The sequence below is a fragment of the Poromitra crassiceps genome (genome assembly GCF_964638095.1).
Source record: "Poromitra crassiceps genome assembly, chromosome: 6".
In the NCBI taxonomy this organism is placed as follows: domain Eukaryota; kingdom Metazoa; phylum Chordata; class Actinopteri; order Beryciformes; family Melamphaidae; genus Poromitra; species Poromitra crassiceps.
This window is the reverse complement of record NC_139627.1, coordinates 23,963,667-23,983,272: the sequence shown is the minus strand read 5'-3', so window position 1 is coordinate 23,983,272 and position 19,606 is coordinate 23,963,667. Positions and strand designations below refer to the sequence as shown.

Here is a 19,606-nt window from a genome sequence, read left to right as displayed (position 1 = left end):
TCAATCACTGCTGCCCAGTGTTTTAATTATCTAATGCTTGGGCTATTTGACACAAAGTGAAACATAACTGTTGCAAAGCACTGGCTAAATGGCTCCATTCTACTGCCACTTAACAGGTGAGAAACGTAATCCTCCACTCTAACTAATCCCCAATGGCCTTCTGATGCTCCCCTGACCAGCTGCACTCACCCATCACGGCCAGCGCTGTGCCTTTGGCCAGCTCCTTCTTCACAGTCTCCAGCACTTCCAGCCCATTGCCATCCAGATTGCACCTGTTGATAGTGCCATTGCTCGAGCTTATCCAGTACAGCTTGCTGGCAGAGTAGTCTATTGACAGACCTGAGTGGAAGGTGAGTCGAGGAGGAAAGGGTCAGTGCTTATCGTAATGGCTTGTTGGGATACAGAGTCTCATTTCATAACTGGGCACTATGATGGTCGATGTCATGTTGGTTATTATCAGCAACAAAATAACATTCATCACTATATAGAGTAAACATGTCCATGGCAAACAATTGTAGTAAATACATTGTAATCAAAATTAGATTGAAGGGGTTAACAATTCATTGCTACATACATTTTGAGACATTATTGCAAATACTGTAAACAAACAAGGGAAGATCATCTGCCTCTTTATATTGTGTTTCACCGGGTTGGATTTGTTGGGAAATCTGCTGCATTGCTTTACCGCAGAAAGGGGAATTGCTTTAGAGCACAAAACAGAAAGAGAGCGCTGCTCTTCCAGCACAAATGGTGGAAAGAGTGAAAGAAGCACAGATCCTCTACAGACCCACAGCCATAGACCGTATATAAATATGGATGTAGGCACCGTGACGTGACACATTGCTTTGTGGACTCCCATTTTGAAGCCTGGAGATTGGCATCTTGACTGTCGCCATCTTGGTTGTTTGGAGCTAGAAGCAGCGAGCACCAGACCCGGGGTTTCCACAGAGCAGTATTGTCTATTTTACTTGAAATGAGACCATAATTGCCTCAATGAACATCATGCTGTCGAAAGAAAAGGTCCAGAGTGCTTGGAAGTCCAAGCAGGTGTGATGAAGGTGCTCTTTGGTGGGAATCACAAAAGTTTGATAAAGAAAGGTCCAAGGCATTCTCCTGGCAAAAAGTTTAGGTAGGTACCCTGAAGAAGGCTTTCTGCCGCTATCCGTGGGTTAAGTCCCAGCTTTATTTGAACATGCGCTAGCTATGTTTTTAAACATTTCATAATGAGATAGCCATCTCAATAAAGGCTTTTAACTTTTTGCCAGAAGAGTGCCTTGGACCTTTCTTTTATGAACATCATGTTGTATTGAAGAAGACTTGGAACTATGATTGAGACCAAGTGAGAAGTAGGGTCATTTTCCCATTGACTTTCATACAATTAGACTTCTTTTTGCCTACCAATCTGCTCGTTCACATTTGTTTAGTACTTGTATCATATGATGACGTATGGCGAGCTGACAGAGATTGTAACAGTCAATCAGCAGCATGGAGGAAACACTGTGCATGTGTGTTGCTGGGCGAGGGCTGACAGAAATGTGACTGTGTCTGCGAGGGATATCTCTATATGACCTCCAGCTGGCATCATCAATAATTAGAGAAAAATGGCAGACTACGTTTAAATCCATTCCTTAGCCGACATGATGGTTTTTGATAGAGGGCCGCTATTGATGGTGGCAACTGGAAGCGATTTCAATTGAGCACGTCCGGACACCTCACTGTTTCCCACCGTGTGTTGGATTTATGCTTGGCAGATTCACAGCCACAACGCGTCATTAATTTACTCTTGTCCCCCAGTCCACCCCATAATCATAAATGAAGCCGGTGAAATACGGTGCCCCCCCGCTATCTGTATTGCTGACAGGCCCGGGAGAGTGGAGGAAATACAGTGAAAACAATGGTGCTGTTTGTGTGAGAAAGGGAGAATTTGACCTTGAGGTGGGTGACAGCAGCTGCCAGAGATGGAGACCTGCGGATTGTTTTCGCTCACACGAGCTGCGATTGCTCACTCGAGCGTACATCATGTGGGGGAGTCAAGAGTTCACTCTCAAAAACAAAAAAGAAAAAGAATGATGCTTCAGATATACAAGCCCTGTGAATGCGCATACAAAATAATGCTCCGATGACTAATTTTGGTCTAATGAGTTATAATTAGTTCCCTAGCCAGAGGAATCAATTGTGTTAAATGTGCATGCTTTTACATCTAATTAAGAAGTGAAAAATACATCCTCATCGGACTACAGTAAGTTACAAAGCGGGGCTGTGCAGAAAAGAATATCTCATCTCCACTAATTGAGATGCTATTTTGCCTCATTTGCCGAGAGTTAATTCTGCGGTCAGGTATTGGTCAACATAAGCGTGCTTTGTGCAGTTTACTCTGACATGTGATATGATTTCTGGGTATTGCAGTCAGTTAACCCTCAGGGGCGTTTCTAGGTCCTGAAGACATTGGGGGCTTTAGCCAGGTACCCCGACGGGGAGGGGGGGTAAGCAAAAAATTTTGGTTTTTCCAATCCGTAAATACCCATGTTGTGAGTCATTTGAGATGGATACAGAAGAACAAGATTAGTGGGTCTCGAGGTCCAGGGACCACCAGAGGTCCTTGATAGGGTTCTGGCGGGAGTCCACTTAGCAAATTTACATATTTTATTTTATTAAATATTATATCTCAATGGTACGAACCCCCCCAGTAACTCCTGTGAAGGTATTTTATTAAGGTACACGCTTCCTGTAAACCTAAATTCTGATGGTGCCGTTTTTGTATCATATGGTACTTTTATTTTGAAACTTAGAGCGGACGTAGTGATGTTATATCTACGCTACTTGACGTAAGGTGTGCTCACCGGCCGGTCGCAAAACACATGTCGCTCTTCAACCTACGGTTCTATCTAATCAAAAGCGCCTAGCTGGAATTGGGAACAACGTATTGTTTGTTGTAATGGTTTAATGAAGCAGTGATGTGTGGTTTTGTTTAATGTAACTGTGAAGTGAAGGCATTGTTATTGTGACAGTCATGCTAACGTTAGCTTCTATAGACATTGGAGTGGATGGCTGTGGCTTCATGCTGATGCTAGCGTTGTAGGTTGTATGGTTAATAATATTCTGTGTGAAGATATTTTCTGAGATAAATGGGCCTTGAGCATCAAGGCCCATTTATCTCAGAAAATATCTTCACAACTAAACAACTAAATAACATAAGATAATTTCATAGTTGTAGCTACTGTGATGCTGTGCATGTTGGCGCATGTCATTTGTTTGAATAATTTCATAGTGAGATGATGAGCTCGTGTGGAGAGGAGGTGGTGAGGAGTGAAGCAGAAACATTATGTAATGACACACTATGACAATAGTAACTGATAATTTGGTCCTGCATAGCCTACTGATATTTTCTGTTTGGTTTTTTTAGAAAACTGTTTAGAACTCTGACTTAATGATTTTGCTTTATTTACTTTATTTTGTTGTTTATTTGATTGTCTGTTCCAATTTTGTAAATGTTTAGTCTGATTTTTTTGTATAATGTACTGATTATTAATGCCAGACTTTGTTTATTGGAAAAAAAAAAAAAAAAAAAAAAAAAAGGAAAAAAACATCCGGGGCTAGGAAAAAAACATCCGGGGCTCTAGCCCCGGAAGCCAGGGTCTAGCGACGCCCATGTTAACCCTCACTGCCTTTTTGGTTCACCAAAGTGCAAAATGTCCCAGTGGAGCTTTAGTTTAAAGTGTTACAGACCTGGACCTCCTGGCTTGTCTAGTACACGCCAAGACAGCTAACTTCACCAAGATGTACAAACTGTTTCTTGAATATGTAAATGTGAATGTATTTGCCATTCCATCTCAAGCTTTTATATGAATGAATGCTGTGGCTCAGGAGGTAGAGCAGGTCGTCCACTAATCAAAAGGTCGGTGGTTCGATCCCCAGCTCCTCCAGTCCGCATGTCGGATTGTCCTTGGGCAAGACACTGAACCCCTGCGTGGCAGCTTGCCGCCTTCGGTGTGTGAAGGGGTGAATGTAGGCACATTGTAAAGCGCTTTGGATAAAAGCACTATATAAATGCAGTCCATTTACCATGAATCATTTTAGTTGATATGGTCCTGGTGGTGGTTGTGATACTGTGACAGCTGACCCAAAATGATGTACAATGCTTGTCAAAATTAATGTACTGTATGTGCTGAGCTGGTTCTTGCTTTCGTTAAGTTTGAGTTTTTATGTTATCTTATTTTGTTGTCGTTCTGTTGTGTGTCTGTGATATATATATATATATATATATATATATATATATATATATATATATATACTCTTTGACTCTTTGACCCAAGAGTCTGGAGACTTTCTTTGAGCGACAGCATCGCAATTACTGTTGTGAAAGGAGCATTGTTGCTGATTCATCTCGACATTGTCAGAAGAGAGAAAATGTCAACAGGTGCAAAACTGATTCCATTTGTAAAACTGTGTGGGCAGACCTTGCAAATATATGGCACTTTACAACATATAAAAAAATCAACCTGCATCAATATTTAGGTTGGCCATGTTACTGTAGCTACTGTCAGGTAAATTGCAGGTGCATAGTAACTTAACGACACTGCCTTCGCTCTTCTGAGTGACATATCTGGTTGGAGATAAAATGCTGGAAGCGCGACCCAAAGCTGCCATACTGACCGACAGGTTCCCTCTGATTCTGCTGGAGGACCTTGCTGTTACTCCCGTCCATGTTGGCCATGTTGATGGTGTTGCCATCTGTCCAATAGATTTTCCTGTGTGGGGGGGTGAGGTCCATGGTTAGTGATCCCATTAGGCGCACGCTGTCATGAGCTTTACAACATAGTTAGTGGATGAATGGCATGTTGCTTTTAATTACAACTGAAAGGTGAATGGAAGCCAATAGATTTGGTCCCACCTGACAACCTTGTCAAGGTCTATTGACAAACATTTGCAAGCTTGAACAACAAATCCTTCTCGCCACACTGACATGTTTTTCCCCTTTCTTTATTTAGGGGAGGCCTTTTGCCAGGTGTCTTAATAATATGCAGTGAGGCTGGGCAATAATGGAGTGCACAGATGTTGCAGTGATCTACTTACCCCTTGGCGGGGTGCACTACAAGGCACCTTGGCTTATCAATGCCGTGGATGATGGACGTCTTCAGGGAGCCATCAAGGCGAGCCACATTGATTTGCGACTCGTCATTTTCAGAGCTGAGCCAGTATAAGTTCTTGGAGAGCCAGTCTAAAGCCAGGCCGCGGCAGTTCACTATGTCTGTTGGGAGGGGTTGGGGGTGGAGAGGATGTCACTCCGATGTGCTTTAGAAAGACATGGCATGCAGCAGCTCCCGGGAATCAGCTACTAGCGAACATCATTGGTATTCGTGAATGGCCGTCAACACATGCAGCAGACACTTTGGAGACTAATGGTGAAACATGTTGGGGCTGAAAAGCATACACAAGCAGACTTTTGTTCTTTATCAGCTGTCATGAAATTAAAATCTTTTGAATTCCAAAGGGACGATTTGGAATGCCTCGCATAACCATTCATCTAAGGAAATGAGAGGGGCACTCCAGAAACTTGAATTTGTTTTGCTGCTCAACTGTTGCTATCATCTGCCAGACGATACAGCAAAAAACTGAGCTCTTCGTCAAAGTGATTCAGACACAACAAAAGGGCAGACTTCCCTTCCACTCGGCACTGAATTTGACTTCCAAAACACTTCAAAATCAATTCTAGCTGATAGGCACTCAGAGCATAGCGTGTACAGCCTTCGATATTTTTGTATGCATGTTTGGGCTGCACAGTATATGCAGGTGAGCAAGAAGATAGCGTCGATGTTGCCGTGTTGTCTCACCTCCAGAGATGACCGTCTCTAGCTGGGTCCCGTTGATGAAGGCCCGTTTGATGGCCTGGGTTTTGACATCCGCCCAGTAGATCCTCTCCTCCTCCGCGTCGTAGTCCACCACCGTGACGTCATCGATATCCGGCACCGTCAGCGCCGTCATCACGTTCATGTACGGGTTGTCGATATCCACCCCGCGGATTTCAGAGCGCCGCACATACAGCAGGAACCTTTTCAGCGCTGGTGAAATGATGAAATCGCACAGGAAATCCCACAAAACGGAATTAAAATATGAATCGGCACAGCGGCTAATGAAGCTGTTGACCTTTCCAGTCAGATTCAGCTATGAAGGTAAAGGCAATAATAATAACCTGCAAATGCTGATTTATATCAAAGCCAAAGACTGTACGGTGAGGTGCACTTAAATGTCAGGCCAGTGATTAATATGCAAAATAATGCAGACATAATCTCAAGTTGTTTATGTTGTGATTGCATTATTTTCCATAATTTCATTCAAATAACACAACCACAGCTGTGCGGAGCAGGAGAAGGTGGTGACGTGGCGTCGCTCACCGAAGCAGGACTGTTTGTTGGCCGAAAGCTTCATGAGGTGTGGACAGGTGCAGGACGCGGTGCGGTTGTAATTGATGAGGCACAGATGTGAACAGGGCCCACGTCCATCATTCTCCTCACATGGGTTAGAGGCTGGTAGCATGAGCAGGAGAGGGACAATATGAGAGAGAGAGAGAGAGAGAGAGAGAGAGAGAGAGAGAGAAGGACAAGTATATGAATTTGAACATGCCTTTGTAGCATGGCACATAATAGGTCTCCAATTTGTGCCATTCAAAGAAAAAACATACTTTGAAGTTCAATTTTTTCAATATTCCATTTCACATACAATTCAAACGCTGTGCTGAAAAGAACGAAGAAGAGTTTTGTACAATAGGTGTGAAACGATACGGCTAGTTTATTGTGTGGCCGTAATGCCCCTCTTAGCCACACGGCCAGTTTGGTATGCCCTGTTTTGAACTGGCCATTGTGTCCTTTAGAACGGCATGTGACGCAGAAAATAACAACAAACATCTGTAGACGCTGTGAGGCGTTTAGGGGACATCTGTAATTTGTTGCTACAGAAAATAACCTGGGTTACACTTACTGTACGTTATTGTGTGTTCCTGGACATTTAACTAACTTTGCAGTCTGAGCCGTCTTACATAATGTGCTGTATAACAGTGCAGCATTAAACTTTTATTTTGTTGAGGGGAAAGGACTGAAAAGATGATTTTAAGCATTGGTTTTGGCCTTGGTGCCCTCGTTTTGGCTACGATGATTTGTATTTTTTTAAGGACAAAGTGGCCTTGACATAAAAATGACATAATTCCAGCCTGCATTACATCTGTACTTAGCTGTAATACAGCAAAGGCAAGCTCACCCAGGTGGTGATATACTGTCAACTTTTCACTGTAAAGTACGAAAGCTAAAAACCACTGAATGGCTTTTATTCCCAGAGGAGATCCTGATTAAAAGGAAATTTGAACAACTCTCACACTCATTTATGGTAAAGGTCAGAGTCGCAGACAGGAAATGAGTGAGCGGCTGCCAAACCAGGTGTAATGTTTTTGGAAGGCCACCTTTATTGCAAAAGGAAAAGACTGGTCTACTGTTTGGAAAGAGCCACGCGGCGACACGTAGGTCTCCACCCGTCCGCCCATGCACGTGTGTTTAGACTAGCTTCATGTGAAACTGCTGCTTTCAAGTGGTTTTTTAGACCACTGGCATGCCACTCTTAGAAGGGCTGAGACGTGCTGGCAGAATACATGGCTTACATGATGCTGCTGACCCAGCATGCTTAGTTAAAAATATAGAAACGTCATCCAAAAAAGTTTTCCTGTAGACTCTGGCCAAAGTGCTGAATGATTTGCCCATTAGTCAACATAATACAGTGGCACACATCCAGTACAACCAGCATCAGAGAACGCTGGGTGACGTCTTCACTTCAGATGGACTCAGATCATCCAGTACAACCAGCATCAGAGAGCGCTGGGTGACTTCTTCACTTCAGATGGACTCAGATCATCCAGTACAACCAGCATCAGAGAGCGCTGGGTGACGTCTTCACTTCAGAAGGACTCAGATAAGCATTCATCCCAGGAGGCCATGTGACATTTTAATAGTTTATGAGACTGTTCTCTCAAATTCCACTCAAAATAAATAAATAAATAATAAAATAAAATCTACTTTGTAACTTAGCTTTCTACTTTCTGTGTCCACTCTGTTATTAAGAGTGACATCATCTCCTCCATTATGTCCACTTATTGTAAGACAGCAGCAGACTGCCTCCAACTTAAGCCCGGTACATAAAACCCCAAACTGTCTGGGGAAAATGTCATTTCCCCAGACATCTTCCAATTACACCCAGCTAGCCGAGTTTCTGCACGGGCTTTAACCTCACAAGCAGCGGCAACACATCGGAAAAGAGACTGTTTCCTCAGCTCTCACCCTGTTTCCGAATAAATCACCTCCGCAAAACAGACTCTTGTCTTGTCATGCCGCAATCACATTTCATGCAACAAACAAATATTTATTTGGGGGTGATTCGAGTCAGAGAAGAGACGTTCACTCTCTGAGCTGGTTCGCTAACGGCTTCAGGAGAATGTGGGTAAACAGAATGCAGCACAGATGCAGTCTGGGACAAAATTCAAATTTGAGTCTCCCTGAGCAGCAAAACGACTCAACACACACGCGGATGGGGGTGGGGGGTGGGGGGGGGGGCATCGTCTGTGCGGATACGGTGCCACATTTTGCCCCCACTCCCAGTTCGGTGGAATGACGGCAACAACAGCACCAGGCTGTCTTTGCTCTAAACTGTCAGACTCCGTCTCGACAAATACATTAAAGAAGGAATATGCCATGCTTAGATGGCATCAAGGGTGGTGCTGCCTCAACAAACAAACAAAAAGCAGCAGATCTTGCCAATCCAAACCTGTTAAAGTTGCCTAATGGCTGTTGGGGGGCGCTGCTTGAGTTTCACTGAATAACACATTCATGGAAGTGCCTAAGGTACTGTAGTGGCGGGAGCATTGTTTAGTATGCAGTGTGCTTCTTTCTACCGAGAGATCCATATTTGCTGTTCTTATTTGTTCCAAAGCCTATGGTAATTGCAGTGATATTACTGCTGCTGACACAATTACTATGCGTTTATTTTTTTCTGCCTCCAAATAATTGTGCATGTTCTAAATGCCATAAATATTATAATATATTAGTGTTTGTGTTAAGCTTACAGACGGCTGTATCCGCGGAGCGATCCGCTTGAATTATCCTCGGCCCCGCCTCTTTTTCTCCTTCACTCGCTCAAGGGAATAGGACAAGTGTGTGTGTGTGTGTGTGTGTGTGTGTGTGTGTGTGTGTGTGTGTGTGTGGGGAGCCAGCTCCCCTCATAAAACAAACTCATTATCAGAAGCAAGCGCTATCGTCACTGTGCACGTTAGCTGAGCCGTCCTGTGCGACACATATTCACCGGCCTTAAAGAAGTCTCCGAGCACAGTGCCAGGAGGTGGGTAAAGCTTTGCGCGGCGAATGACATACTTTCATTCAGAAGAAGCGTAACCCTGAAGACTGAAAACAGACGCATTGGGAAACATTAACTACAAGTAGCATGTGTTATTATGTTTGACATTAATACATATACAATTGCACTCCAAAGAGTTCTAGCCCAAACATGATTAATCACAATTATGTGAAACTGCCTCTCTTTAGCTTATTCTCTCCTAAATGGTGTAATGGTGGACCGTTTCTTTGTGATGCTATAGATTTATATAATTATAATTTCCCCTCCTGGTGTTACCCCTTCTTTGTAAAAAGGCCTCCCTCTCCAAACAGCACATAATGTATTCATAGGCTGTTGACGCTTCCAGTGAAGCTCAGCTCTGGCACCCACCAAACAGCCCAGAGGCCAGAGGACCAGTTTAGTCATTCTGCTCCCCCTCCATCATCCCTCCCTGCTTCTCCTGGTCTCTCTGGTCCAGATCTGCAGGGTCTAGCAGCATCTCTGAGCTTTGGTTTCTGACTGGAGTGGATATCAGCCACCCCCCCCCCCCCCACCCCTCCACCCTCATTGAGCTCTTTAAAATGGGATTAGATGTGCTTACTGGCTTCGACGGAGATGCGCTTCAAATTGCTCACACTTATCTGTGGCAAACAGTCATGAGGATGCAGATACAGGAAGGAAACAACAAATTAAGTCACGCCACATTGGCGAAGCAGTGGGATTGCTGAATAGATGCAAACCCGATTACCACCGTAATAATGCCCATTTATGGATGGTGGCTTACATCTGCAGGAAGCTGAGAAGGGGACATTTGAAACTTGGCAATGATTATTTAAAAAAAGGCAGTTGTGATGGAGACTGAACCATCAAGCAAGTGGTCGAGGCACACATGGACATAATGTTACATATTCCGATGATTCATTTTGGCAAATCTGCTTCACAAATATAATTCCATTTCCAATAACCTATTCACAGAAGAAAGAACAACAACAATGAAATGAACTGAAAACAGATTTCATGCTATTAATTTTGTCTTGGCAGCCGCAGAATACCTTGCAAGCTGATCTGCATATCAAATAAAAAATTGGCTTATATATGTAGGCCTTCTGTCAGGCAGGATATCGGAGTGTATCTTTTGTGGGCAGAATCTTGGCTTGTTATTCCATAAAATTGATTGACCATTCTACTGCAAATGATTCAGAGATGTTCGCTGAAAAGAAATTGTCTGGAATATTAATGAAGAACCAAAAAGATAGTTCCAAAACTATTTCTTATACCTGCTGTAATCACAATAAACTCTGCACAATACTAATTGATTTGATTAGTGGATATGCACTCCTTTAAATTCTCAATAGACACATACAGTACTACAGTACAAAGCAGCACTCCATCCTTCCTGGCAGAGGGAATTTAGATGGATCTCGGTCTGCAGTTCCCCTTATTCACCTTATTAATTTCTCTGAGAAAAAGGCCTGGTAGTATGAACCAATTAGACTAATTTGGGCGGTGTGAAAAACACATTCAGAGGTAGGTACCATTAATGCAAGCTAATTCTCTGCATGAACACCTTTTTCAATCATCCATTGTAAACATGCTGGGGCAGCCACATGATCGACAGGCCCAATGAGGGCAGAGCCAGGAGCCTGAACTTAATTACACTGTATATTATGCTCTTTTCACTCTCTTTGCAATATGAGAATGTCTGCTTTCCAAAATAATGCATCCTCAGACAATGTCCTGCAGTGCTCAGCTAGCTTATTATAGCCACATTTTAGCTGGATAGTCAGTTTCAGCTCTCGCCTCCATAAAATCTGAAGTCAGTTGTTGACACATGGTCCAATTCCCTTATTCACTAAAATCATTTTCTGTGGCTTAAGTGTTTCCTTCTCTTTAGCTGTGGTGTGCGATGGACAGAGTTTGCACTTTTTGGGTGATCCAAATGGCTCCATTATGCTAGAAACGTTAAGCCTATCCCAGAAAAGTGAGCAAATTCAGCCAAGTTATATTTAGCCCCAGATCCAGCTAATACAGCAAAATGTATCATTTCTACAAGTGTCTCATTTGCAGTGGTCAAGGCTGAGACAGAAGGGGTTTCTTACATTGTGGTTGCCTGCTGGGGTGGAAGATCTGCAGGTCGAAAGGCTGGGCACTGGTTTTCTGGATGACGGTGACGTTTCGCCCGGTCCACTTATTGGCCCTGGCCAGAGTGTTGGTCCTCCAGTCCGTCCAGTAGACGTTTCCTCCAAAGAGGGACACGGCGAAGGGATGGGACAGGTACTCGTGGCCCCTCAGGATCTCGATGACACCACTACCATCGTAGAGTGCAGAGAAGATGGCATCGGAACTGTTCAAAACACACAGACACGTTTATTTTTTGCTCTGGAAATGCACTTAGCTACTGTAAAGAAAACAGTAGAAGTCAGCAGAAAAAAAGTGCCTCTAAGTCACTGGTTCTCAAAGTGAGGTCTGGGCCGCAGACCCCCAGGGGTCCTTGAGCGGGTTCCAGGGGGTCCTCAGCAAAAAGGGGAATAATTTATTTTCACTATAATTAATATCACTATAACTAGTTTGGACATGGGTTTCACAAGCTTTCTCCAATAAAACATCTAAAAGCAAAAATCTTATCAGATGGGGACCCTGGGACAAAATATTATCAGATCGGGGGTCAGTTTAGGGGGCCCTGATATGAAACAGTTTGAGAACCACTACTCTAAGTGATATAATTGTTCAAGATCCATTAATTGTGGCCATTACTATATTGCTAAATCTGACATGTGCTCCATTTTTTGAGAGCTATTGGGATAATAAGAGAGGGGCAAAAAACCAGCACTCAAAATAAATCCTTTTGGGTTGTTTTATTTACCTTCAAGCAGATTGACAATGAACGTTTCGGCGTGAGCCTTCTTCAGTCAATGCTGAAGAAGGCTCACGCCGAAACGTTCATTGTCAATCTGCTTGAAGGTAAATAAAACAACCCAAAAGGATTTATTTTGAGTGCTGGTTTTTTGCCCCTCTCTTATTATTTTTTGCGCCGTGCACCGTAACTTTTTGAAACTTTTGAGAGTGCTCACCAGTCGTGACTTCCAGTCACTGACTATTTGGACAGAGCTATTGGGATAACACAACAGAGAGCAGTATAATGTAGTATTAAGTATTCCTCTGAAGCTATAATAAAGACATACAATTTTCTGCACACAGACATGATAGCAGACTCTAATAGTGTACCGTGCATCTGTCCAAACAATCCTCTTTTCCAGATGATCCAGTGTCAGTCCATTAGGCCATGCCCCTATCTCCATGTCCTGGAACACAATGTGTCGGCCTCCTCCACTCATTGATGCAGCCTCAATGCGAGGGAATGTGGCGTCCCAGTCTGTCCAGAACACGATCCTTGGAGCAAAAACCCAGAGGGCTGTGGTTAGTCTCACATTAAGGCCCAATATACTCTACGTTAAAGATGGAGACGGACAGAGCCTTCTGTCAGTACTCTGTGTTAATTCAGTGCGTTTTATGTCCCTCATCTGAAAGCTTACGGATACGCGTGAAATGCAGCAAAACCACACACACACTCCTGCATTTGACTCTCTACTGCCCACTGGTGAATGTATTGCCTTAACATGATATCAACGTGAATGATGCATGTAAGTATATGGGCAGTGATGATTAGACCGTTTGAAACGGACGCATTTATTTTTAAAGGGGCAGGTAACATCTGAGGAAAGTACAAAGCCCGACATAATGGGAATGCACTTTAGCGTGCGAACAAAGGACCAAAATGATGTGAGTCAGACAAAAAGCCCAAATTGAAGCGAAAAGAAAATCTCATTCTCTCAGAACCACTAGCAAAACACGTGAGCTGTCAGCCATCTCACCGGTTTGTCAATGCAGTTGAATTGCATAGCGCAATAATGGCGTACGTACACAATGCTGTTGTAATTGGGCCCATAAACACAGACATGGGCTGTGGCGACTGGTCCAAGAGCAGCACCAGTGGTCCAGTGTGACCTTCAACATCTGTGACATTGGCTTCGGAAAGGCAGGCCATCTGTTTTTTTTATGACTTTTCACAGCTCAATGAGGCTTGAAAATTGTGATGACTTTGACCATCAATAGTGTTTCAGAGTCGCCACTCAAACGCAGAAAACACGGCCCCTCTCTTTGCCTTGGTCCACAAAGTCAGAGAGAATGAAAGAGCAAGTGGGCACTCGGGCTTAAATCACACACTGACGACAACGAAACAGTGTTAGGAAGAAATATCCTTGTCCAGATCAATAGCCGTATTCATTGGATCAGGCCTCCCCAATCAATGACTCACTCCTTTGAGTGGACTCAAGTAATTAGATTAGAATTATTGCCCTGGAATGGAATTGCGCCTTTAGGCACCAAAAGCGTCCATTAATCCTACTCTGTACAGTCATGAAATGTAGTCATCCTCCCAAATGTGAAGGAGGAATCTAGAAGTGAGTGCATGAGCAGATTACTCATTAAAGAGTACTATAGAAGTGAGTGCATGAGCAGATTACTCATTAAAGAGTACTATAGAAGTGAGTGCATGAGCAGATTACTCATTTCTTAAGAGTGTTCAATTGATTTTAGGCATGTCTGGGTTTTGCTTTAATCTGAGATATACTGGACACTATGTACAGTCATTAGCCAATTTTCAGATGCATTTATACCAGTGGTTCTAAGCATGGGGCCCAGGGACCCCCAGGGGTCCTTGAGGGAGTTTCAGGGGGTCCCCAGCAAACAGATTAATTGTTAGACTTCACCATTATGTAATTTACAAGAAGTTAAAGAATGTGGAAAAAATACTTTTTTGGTCATAGTTTAACTATTACTATTACTATTACTAATCTATCTATCTATCTATCTATCTATCTATCTATCTATCTATCTATCTATCTATCTATCTATCTACCTATCTATCTATCTATCTATCTACGGTATCTATCTATCTACGGTATCTATCTATCTATCTATCTATCTATCTATCTATCTATCTATCTATCTATCTATCTATCTGTAATACAAATAGTTGTGAAATTCTGGACAAAATCATATCTAACATTAAGCATTATACTTAGATTTGGGTTTGAGAGATTACATCTCATGAAATGAGGTCCATGAACTAATATGAACTAAATTAGGGGTTCTTGATATGAAAAAGGTTGAGAATCCCTGATTTAGATAGAGTATACAGTACTGCACTCAACAGCCATACGGCGTATGCCATCATGTACAGTGCAACCAAGGTAATGACAACACCACACACCTGCTAGCAAAGAAAACAGACATGTGGCTGATGTCATTTATTAGTTTTAGCTTAAAACTTTCCCATTTCTGTTGCTGTCTTTTATTTTTTTTTGTGATCAAATGTTTTTTATTTTTCACTTTCAGTTTTAGTTCACAGATCATACATGACAAAAAACAAACAGACAAGAATAAAACAATGATAAACAAATAAACAAACAAATTGTCAGGTAAAGCCATAAACTGGCAGCAAGCGACGCACCGGAATGCATCCATACCTCCTAACCTAGATAGACTATAGTCCATAGGAATCCCAGCATAGAGAGATCAATAGACCCCCTCTCAATATCTCCTCAGAATCTCAGTGCTAATTCCGCCGCAGCAGCAATAAGGTGTGGATCACTGGGCTCATAAGGATTATATAAATTCTTTAGATAGCAACCATTGACATCACAGACTGCCAAATTCAGAGCACCACCTGTAAAAGAAAACAAAAGAAGACAAAACAAACTGCTGACAAATTAAAATTAAATTAAATGAAAAGAAGAAAAATGAAATCAGATTTAAATGTATATGTATGTGTGTATGGCGCCACCCCCCCCCCCCCCCCCCCCCCCCCAGATACCACAGTTACACACTTCAGGAGAGTAGGATTTTAAAAAGAAATACTGGTCAAGGTCTGGTATCGAAGAGGATCATGCTAAGAAATCTTTGAGTGAATTGATAACATTCTGCCAGTTGATTAAGGTAGATTCACTTGCACCATTTATTCTAGCAGTTGACATCTCCAAGTACACGACATCTAAATAAGTAAGAACCCATTGCCTAATGGTAAGAGAGTGAGGAGGCTTCCAACGCATCGCAACCATCTTTTTTGCAGCTGTAATACCAGCTAGTACAGTACGCTTTGTGGCTTTGGGCATATTGACCCCGGACAAGTCATTCAGCAGTAACGTGGAAGCAGTCATTGGGATTGTTGCAGATATTAATTCAGACAGCTTAGCAGACACGTTGGACCAAAACTGAACAACTGGAGGACACTCCCACACCATGTGGATAAAAGTGCCAGTAGCCTTCAGAGTACAGAGACTGCAATAGGGATCATTTATCAGTTTCATTGCATGTAGTCTGCGTGGGGTGAGATACGTTCTGTGTACATAATTGAAGTGAATCTGTTGATGATTGGGGTTACGGGAAGCCTCCCTGATGTTATCCCATACCTGAACCCAGTCAAAATCGGGGTCTAGCTCCGGACAATCACATCTCCACAGCCTATCCACTGGTAAGTCAGAATAAGAAGAATCTAAAAAAAAACTGTACAATTTGGAAACCATTCCCTTATTATCTCTTTGCATAGTGAGCAGATTATACAAGGGATGAACGGATAGTGATTGTTGTAGAGAAATACCATGTGCCTTAAGGGCGTGTCTGAGTTGTAAATAAAAATAAAATGAAGAAGCTGGTAAATCATAAGTGGCCTTGATGTCCTGAAAGGACCGCAAACCCGACTCATTATAGATGTCCCCTAGACAACGGATGGCATCCCTGCTCCAGGGAGATGTTGTTATCGGTCTACCTCCAATCAAGAGCTCTCTGTTATGGAATAATGGTGAAAGAGTATGCCATTTACAACCAGTTTTGAATTGGGATTCACATGTGCGCCAGGTCTGAATGAGAAAAGAAATAATTGGACCAAAACGCAATTGGCACTGCTTGTTGGAAATATTAGCAAATAAAACCTCCTGCAAGTTCCAAGGTCGAACACTATTTTCCTCTAGTTTATACCAAGAGACAGGAGCGTTGGGGACATCCCACACAAACAGAGGTCTAAGCACAAATGAATAAAAATAAAACTTGAAATTGGGAACACTCAAACCACCGTCCTCCCTTCCTCTCTGCAGGGTTGCCAATTTCAAGCGCGGTCGCTTCTTGTTCCACACAAAGCGGGAGACGCTCGAGTGGATGTTTTTCCAATAGTTAACAGGGGGCGCAAGAGGGATCATCGAGCTCACAAAATTAATCCTAGGCAAAACATTCATCTTTACAATAGAAATACGGGCTTGAAGGGAATTTGGGAGGCTGGTCCACCTTTCTAAGTCTGATTTGATTTTGTTCCAAATGTCTAAATAGTTATAGGTTACAATACGATTTAGGGATGGGAAAATTTGTATTCCAAGGTATTTAAATTGCTGCACGACAGGAATATTAGCGGGGAATTGTAGGGCTTTAGCTGTATCATTAAGGGGCATTAAAGCAGATTTGTTCCAGTTAATCCTGAATCCAGATAGACAACCAAACTCCTCGCAGATGGAGAGCAGACTAGGCAGCGACTGCACTGGATTCTCCATGAACACCAACACGTCATCAGCATATAACGCTAGATGGTGAAAGGTGTTACCCACCGAAATAGGTCTCACAACAGTGGATTGTCGGATCATTTGGGCCAGGGGTTCTAGTGAAATTGCGAACAGCGCCGGACTCAATGGGCAACCCTGCCGAGAAGACCTGGAGACAGGAAACAGTGCAGATGACAATTGACCAGTGAGAACAAGAGCAGATGGGTTAGAATATAGAACCTTCACCATATGTATAAAGCCCACCCCAAAGCCCATTTTTTCCATTACAGCCCACAAAAACGACCACTCCAACCTATCAAAGGCCTTCATAGCATCCAATGAAAGGACCGCAGACGGGGTATTCCTACCCGCCGCTGCATCAATTATGTGCAGGAGGCGCCTGACGTTGTCTGAAGCCAACCTGCTCTTTATGAAGCCTGTTTGGTCAGGATGAACCAAAGTAGGCATGTATTCCTGAATACGTCTGGCAAGCACCTTCGCAAATATCTTAAGATCGGCGTTTAACAAACTAAGAGGTCTATAGCTGGCACACTCAACTGGGTCCTTGTCTTTTTTTAACAATAATGATATTATAGCCAAGTTAACATCCCTTGAGAAGCTCCCTTTGTCTATTGACGTTCTCATCATCTCTAGAAGTAGAGGTCCGAGCTTGTCCCAGAATGTGATATAGAATTCAGGTGGTATCCCGTCTAATCCTGGAGATTTATTCCTTTGCATAGCTATTGTTGTCTCCTTCAGTTCAGCTAAAGAGATGGGAGCACCTAGTCTTTCAGCATCCGCCTCTGACAGTTGTGGCAGGTCCATCTGACTAAGAAAGTTAGAACACCTATCATTATCCAATTGAGTCTCCGACTGATATAGGTTAGAGTAAAAGGTTCTGAAGGTTTCATTAATCTGTTTAGGATCAGTTGTAATATTACCGGCACAGGATCTGATGGAGGGAATATCTGCAAAGGACTCACTGGCTCTAATGCTTAAGGCCAAAAGATGACTAGGTCTCGAGCCATGAAAATAATAACGTTGCCTAGTCCTATGTATTAGGAATTCTGATTGTTGTTTGAGAATGTTATTTATTTCTTTTTTAACAACATCTCGCTGAGTCTCTATTTGTCTTGTGTTGCTGTCTTTTATGAAACGCTACTGTGCTGCTGTTGTGTTTCCAGTAGAGAACGCTGACTGAGGGGCAGAGCCTGCCATTTCAGAGCCACAGATAGTCTTTAAACAATCTAGTCTACAAACACTCTGCCCATACATCACAGCAGAATAAATATAAATAAACATTATTACTTTGGATATTGGGCACGGTGCACAAAATAAGCACTAAACTTATCTTAAGCTTTTTAATCCGAGTTCTTGCTTAAAATGGTTTTCTGGTTTTCGAGGAAAAAAGAGCAGAATGTACTGTAGGGGGTGGTAAAGGGTACAAGGTGGGCGGGGTGGAGAGAAGTGGGGCGTGAGGCGATATGAGCTTCATGGCTTGTCATTACAGGAACGGAGTGCACAGCTCTGTTATTGATGTATTCTATATCTTTGGCCTTAATGGACCCTAACACAGCAGACATCTTCATAGATCAAAGCAGATGCTGATGTGAGAAATACAAGGGGGTTGTAATTTTACTTTATTCCAATCATCTCAGAGCCTGACAGATAGCGCAGCTGCCGGCAGGCTACATTGTGTGCGGGAGTCGGTGCCTGACGTACCCTTGCCCTGGGTCGAGGGCGATGGCCCGCGGGTGCTCCATGCCTCCGGCAATCAGCGTGGTGCGCATATTCCCGTTCAGCTTGGCCACCTCGATCTGGTCCAGGTTGCTGTCGATCCAGTACAGTTTCCCCGCGATCCAGTCCACGGCCAGGCCCTCTGGGGTGGCCAGGCCGTGCTGCACCACGACCTCGATCCCCGTCACCCCTGAAACCAGTAGTGTGTAGTATGGATGTAACGATATGAAAATGTTGGCCGATACCGATAACCGATACTAACATTGCTGTTATGGCCAGTAACCGGTATATTACCGATGTTGATATGATCTGTATAAAAATAAGTCTTTATTTATTTTAAAAATATTTGGAAAAAATGTGATTTACTGTATTGTTTCCTCTCAATTTAGAAATTTTGGCCAATACCAATAACCGATATTAACATTGCTGTTATGTTGCCCATGACTTACATTGGCCGATCCGATATGATTGTCGCTATTAGGGATGTTCATTTTGAAAATTTTCCATAATCGATAATCGGTGAAAATTAACGATCAATTATCGATTATCGATCATATTAATACTTATTTTTTTTTATATATATATATATATATATATATATATATATATATTTTTTTTTTTAACAAAATGAATGCCTATGGCAGAAAATACGAAAGACAACGTGTTCTCCTCAATGAACTCTATTTCAATGTGTCTCCTCTCCAACACTCTGCTGTCCCCGGCGCATGCCGGTGTGAATTCCCCATGTTTAAAACAGTTTTGTTGGCACAAAGGCCCGTGCCCAGCCAGAAAACTAGAAACTATATGAAGCTCCACCTCACGTTAGTCGGCTGTGCAATGGAGTGGGGCGAGGAGGAACGAATTCCACCCAAACCTAGTCCAAAAAAAATAAAAATAATAATAAATCGATTCCAATC

General features: G+C 42.8%; 1 protein-coding gene across 1 annotated transcript in view; it reads right to left on the bottom strand.

The window, feature by feature from the left end:
- Positions 1-19,606, bottom strand: part of lrp1bb (low density lipoprotein receptor-related protein 1Bb) — a gene marked incomplete at its 5' end in the record, with an annotated part of 421,412 nt that overhangs the window by 148,687 nt on the left and 253,119 nt on the right. Inside the window, 8 exons of the mRNA XM_083638437.1 lie at positions 190-339; positions 4,654-4,748; positions 5,074-5,248; positions 5,832-6,059; positions 6,393-6,524; positions 11,466-11,710; positions 12,592-12,756; positions 18,675-18,879. Of these exons, the coding sequence (XP_083494563.1) occupies positions 190-339; positions 4,654-4,748; positions 5,074-5,248; positions 5,832-6,059; positions 6,393-6,524; positions 11,466-11,710; positions 12,592-12,756; positions 18,675-18,879 (1,395 nt within the window). The remainder of the gene's footprint in view (positions 1-189; positions 340-4,653; positions 4,749-5,073; positions 5,249-5,831; positions 6,060-6,392; positions 6,525-11,465; positions 11,711-12,591; positions 12,757-18,674; positions 18,880-19,606) is intronic.